The following is a 5,000-nucleotide window of genomic DNA, read 5'->3' as shown; positions in this document are numbered from 1 at the left end:
CTTGAGAGACACAATCACACTTTAAGTGATGTTCATAATTCGAAACCGAGCGCGAGATCGTCATCACTGCCGCTATCGCCATTGAGAAAGAGATCCTTATGGATTTAAAAACACGAGATGTTCTGCATGACTGTGTGATTGCTTAATTTATTAATCAGGAAAGGAGGACTGATTTTCACTTCAAGTAAATTGATAAGTGCTTTTTGCATTGTTACAGCAACATCAGGAGTTTTATAAGTGTAAATTAAGCTGCTTGAGCATTCAGTGTCGGATCAAGTTTTGAAAAGTAGTGCTGCGTTCCATTCAACTCGGAAAGTCGGATTTTACAACTTCCTACTAGTAAAGGTGCAATGGATGCATTTTGAAGTCAGAATTACAACTTGTAGGCTCGTGCAGAAATTCTCAACTCTGATTTCGCCAAGATGCAGGGGCATGATGTCACACAAACATGTCGACACTCAGGGAGATATACAAAGTAAGTGATAAACATTCACTTTATTAAGTAATATTGATAAATGAGTTTGTTTCCACATTACATGATATTAAAGCTTGTTTAATGAATGCCTGCAGAAACAGGTGTATAAAACTTTATAATCTCTTTTGATAATTGTACTCCTGAAGCACATATGCTAGCACTGCAGTTGGGTTGCTAGGAGACATCTCTAATGAGAGTCAAACCCCTGTTAATCTAACGGGACAGTTGCAGTTCCGAATATCAGGGGATGGGATGCATTTATGGTCGGAGATATCAAACAGGAATATCCCACATCCAACTTGAATGAAGCGCACCATAACTGTGTACCCTGATGAAACGAAATTTATTGCAAGGAACATTTAAACCGCAAATATTATTAGATAGATTTTTCCAGGTATTATAGACCTCCTTGTTAGATTCATATGAAAAATTATGATTTTTGACGTTAATTTCACAAAACAGTCATGCTGCAGTTATAATTAGTCTTGCTTGAGCATTAAGTGTCGTTTCAAGTTCTGGCTTTCGTGCGTGGACGTGTTTTTAAAATGTCATTTGGTATTATTAGTTAGCTGCGACATAATGTATGATGCCCAAATGCAGAGGGTTTCTTTTTCATTGTGAAACTGTGTTTTCTTAATGGCATGAATCACACTGAAGGCCTGGACTTTAAATGCACGGCCCGCCACTGTTATTATGTCTGTCGATGTGTATACGCATTTCTTATTAAGCGTGACTGGTGTGCACCTCTTATTACAGATTGCATTTGCTAATATTAAGGTCAATTCTCCGTTATTGAGCAGACATGTGCCTTTCCCTTGTGATTGGTGTGCGTGAAGTATTTGATTGATAAATGGCGTTCATAAAGAGGACGCTGTGCTTGTTATCTTCCCTGTAAACTGTTTAGAGCTTCTCCTGCATTTTGTTTACAAGAGAAGCAGCAGGATGAACTCTGCAGCTTTGTTCTCTCTCTCCCGGTTAGTTGCACATTTGCTTTTTATTCCTGCACCTGTACCCAACAATTCCAATACTCCACACACGCTATGTCTCCGTGGTAACGCGCTCAACAAGCCACGTGATAAGATGCGTGGATTGACAGTCTCAGACACGGAGGCAACTGAGATTCATCCTCCGCCACCTGGATTAAGGTGAGTCACTACGCCATCACGAGGACTTAGAGCGCATTGAAAGAGGAGGAAATAAAAAAAAATGTAAGTTATACATACAATGTAAAAATGCCTATTAACACGCTCTGGCCCCCCGGTATTTAAAATTTAAAAACTAATTTAGCATAGTGGGTCTCACATACAGCAGCCATGTTCGTAGTTCTTTTTATGTTTATAGTTTAGCAAACCATAACAAACTCCTCCTTCTCTTTGTTCCTGGCAGGCAGAAGATGCCTAATGGATTATCCGCTGGATTGTCAAAGTACTGTTTGCATTCATGCATGGCACATTGTCCTCCCATTTTTGAAAAGGTATGCATGATGTGATGGGAAAAATGTGTCTCAGGTTGTTCCTGGCAGAGTACTCAACCATACAGGCTCTGATTCCATATGGTTAGGGGTAGGGTGGGGGTTAGGGCATCAGTTTCCTGCCAGGAACAAACAGAGGCACCTCTGTACAATGGGCCATTAGGAAAATCCATTAGTATACTCTTTCTACTCTTTCTTACACACTAATTCTGATCCCGTGTGGTATTTAGGTAGGATAGTATGTGAACTGGGATGCTGGGCATTGTGTAGTCATTTGTTCACATCTTTCAAATAATAGCTTCACTAATAATCTTCCAGAATTGTCTCTCATGCTCAGTAAGCCAAAATGTCTAGAAGAACTTGATATAACAACAGAAAATATAAATACAGTCTTCTCTAGCACTCTTGATAGTGTTGCCCCCCTTTGATTAAAGAAACTTCAAGAAAAAAAGCCCCGCACCATGGTACAATGATCACATTCATGCTCTCAAGAGAGCAGCTCAGAAAACGGATCGCAAGTGGAAGAATACAAAATTATAGGTATTTCACGATGCATGGAAGGATAGTGTCTGTAGCTACAGACAGGTACTATAAGCTGCCAAGTCAGTATATTTTAGAAAACTCATAGAAAATAACCACAACAATCATAGTCATAATCATCTGTCACAGCACCTCAGAAAACAGTGTCTCATAATTTTCCTCACGAGCAACTTCAATCCTTCTCTGTCATAGGTCATGAAGAGCTAACAAAACTTATCAAAATATCAAAAGCCACAACATGTATGTTAGATCCAATACCAACTAAGCTCTTAAAAGAGGTGTTCCCTGTAATCTCAGAACCTCTTCTTAATATTATTAACTCCTCGCTATCCTTAGGACATGTCCCAAGAAACTTTAAAATGGCAGTTATCAAACTGCAAATTAAGAAGCCACAGCTTGATCCAGGAGAATTGGCTAATTATAGACCGATTTCAAATCTCCCATTTATGTCAAAAATACTATAATTTTTTAATTACTGCTGTGTAATAATTTTTTCTAAAGCCATCTGCACTTTTGTCTTTACAGCATTTATTAATCATAATGTTAGTTAATAAAAATACAGTTGTTCATTATTAATTCATTATTAGTTCATAGTGCATTAATGTTAACTAATACAACTTTTGATTTTAAAAATGTATTAGAATATGTTGTAACTAACATTAAGTTCATTAGTTTGTGTTAACTAATGTTATTAAATAATGTAAACAAATAAAAACTTTTTGTAAAGTGTTACTGTAATTTTACTGTGTGGGGCATAAACATAACTGCAGCATATAACCTGTAAAAGTATGGCAAAGGGCGCTTTAAAAAAATCGGTATTGGCTGATCTTAATGTTAAAATATCGGAGATCGGTATCAGCCTCAAATTTCCTGATCAGTACACCACTATTCTGAATCGGTTTTTAAGAGATACAGTTCATAAAACTCAGATAAGTCAATGTGGAGCACTCCAGTCTCTGTAAAATAACTTTTATGACACGTTTATTGCAGAAATAATTTCAAGTTTAACCAGAAGTGTTTGTTTTAGAAGTGAGTGTTGATGCTTTTAATCTTATTTTAATTTTACTTTTGTTTTTATCTTGGATAGTTCACAGAAATGTGAAAATTCTGTCAACATTTACTCTTCCGTTTTTCCAAACTTTTATGACTTTCTTTCTTCTGTAGGACACAAAAGATGTTAGACAGAATGTGAATGTCACCGATTCACTTTCATTGCATCTTTTTTTTCCATACAATTAGAGTGAATAGTTATGTTCCACAAAAGAGAGTAAGTATAAATGTGTACATATTCTTTCATGTTTGACTTGAACACTCAGTACAGATCCATTATACTGCTGCTGTAAGTGCTCTCACGTGTATGATCATTTCTGACCTCTAGTGGACAAACAGTGTTTTACTGCTTTCACATATACAGTGGTTAGAGCATGAAAGGCTTATTTTAGTGTTCAGGTTCAATCACATTGTGAATGAATATTTCTGAATAATAAAAACTACTTATGAGAACAATATTGATGTATCTTTATGTTGGTGATAACAGTACTATTCAATTTGTCCTGTCATAAATAATGCATTATAACTGGTGATAATCTTAAAAAGTGAAAATAAAAATCTATATTTATTTTACCATATTCTTCATAACCGTACACTATATATATATATATATATATATATATATTTTGGGGGGTGTAATACTATACATACAAATGGGTCAAAATATACCCAAGGAAAATACATTCTTCAGTTTACTTTTAGGTAATATTTTATTTTTTTACTTAATATTTAACAGTAAACATTTTATTAATGAAAGAGTGAAATATTTATTGGAGCACTTAAATTTATAAACTCAAAAGCAGTAAAATATTATTTGGCATTGTCTGCACTTATCCTAATTAATATTCATGTGTTTTGCCACTTCATGAAGGTGATGTCACTTCTCTTCTGGATATGATGTCATAAACTAGTACAGCAACAGCAGCCACGCCCACCAGAACAGAGAGGACCAATCGGATCACAGCTTCAGTGAAACCACAACAGTGAACACAATCTGAGGAAATAACTGAACAAACAGATGATAGTTGGACTGAGCCTGTTTATGAACTAATATTGAAATAGATTTGACTAGTTTAACTTCAATCAAAACACACAATAGTGAAATTTAAGAAATTGTTTTGCATTTTCAGAGACTGTAAACAAACAATAAACTCACCACCTGAACATGGCTGACAGACTTCAGTAATGTTGAGATGTTTAGTCTGGTTTCTGATGGGATTGTTGATCACACAGCTGTAGATGTTGTTCTCCTGATATTCCACCTCCAGAGGTAGAGAGAGACTGCTGTTGAGATCAGACACACTGATGGAGGAGATTAAACTGTTTCCTTTGTACCAGGAGAGAGTCACCTGTGTCACATTCACCACTGAACACACCAACACACATTTAGAGCTTGAAGAACATTGAGAAGAGTCTCTGATGATGACAGGAATGGGCAGACGAGCTGGAAAACATCAGAGAATT

General features: G+C 36.1%; 2 protein-coding genes across 3 annotated transcripts in view; both read right to left on the bottom strand.

Annotated features, from left to right (window-relative positions):
- LOC127439111 (voltage-dependent calcium channel subunit alpha-2/delta-2-like) overlaps window positions 1-2,697 on the bottom strand; it is a 41,726-nt gene extending 39,029 nt beyond the window's left edge. Inside the window, exon 1 of the mRNA XM_051695176.1 lies at window positions 2,619-2,697. The gene's annotated coding sequence lies outside the window, so the exon portion shown is untranslated. The remainder of the gene's footprint in view (window positions 1-2,618) is intronic.
- Window positions 2,698-4,278: 1,581 nt separating this feature from the next.
- The window catches only part of LOC127439159 (CD48 antigen-like), a 3,210-nt gene continuing 2,488 nt past the window's right edge, over window positions 4,279-5,000 (bottom strand). For both annotated transcript variants that reach the window (XM_051695284.1, XM_051695283.1), the window contains exons 3-4: window positions 4,693-4,980; window positions 4,279-4,542 (exon numbers count right to left, since the gene is read on the bottom strand). In XM_051695284.1, coding sequence (XP_051551244.1) covers window positions 4,400-4,542; window positions 4,693-4,980 — 431 coding nt within the window. In that variant the 3' untranslated portion in view covers window positions 4,279-4,399. The remainder of the gene's footprint in view (window positions 4,543-4,692; window positions 4,981-5,000) is intronic.

This window comes from Myxocyprinus asiaticus, chromosome 50 (genome assembly GCF_019703515.2).
Source record: "Myxocyprinus asiaticus isolate MX2 ecotype Aquarium Trade chromosome 50, UBuf_Myxa_2, whole genome shotgun sequence".
Taxonomy (NCBI): domain Eukaryota; kingdom Metazoa; phylum Chordata; class Actinopteri; order Cypriniformes; family Catostomidae; genus Myxocyprinus; species Myxocyprinus asiaticus.
This window is presented reverse-complemented; position numbering and strand designations above follow the sequence as displayed.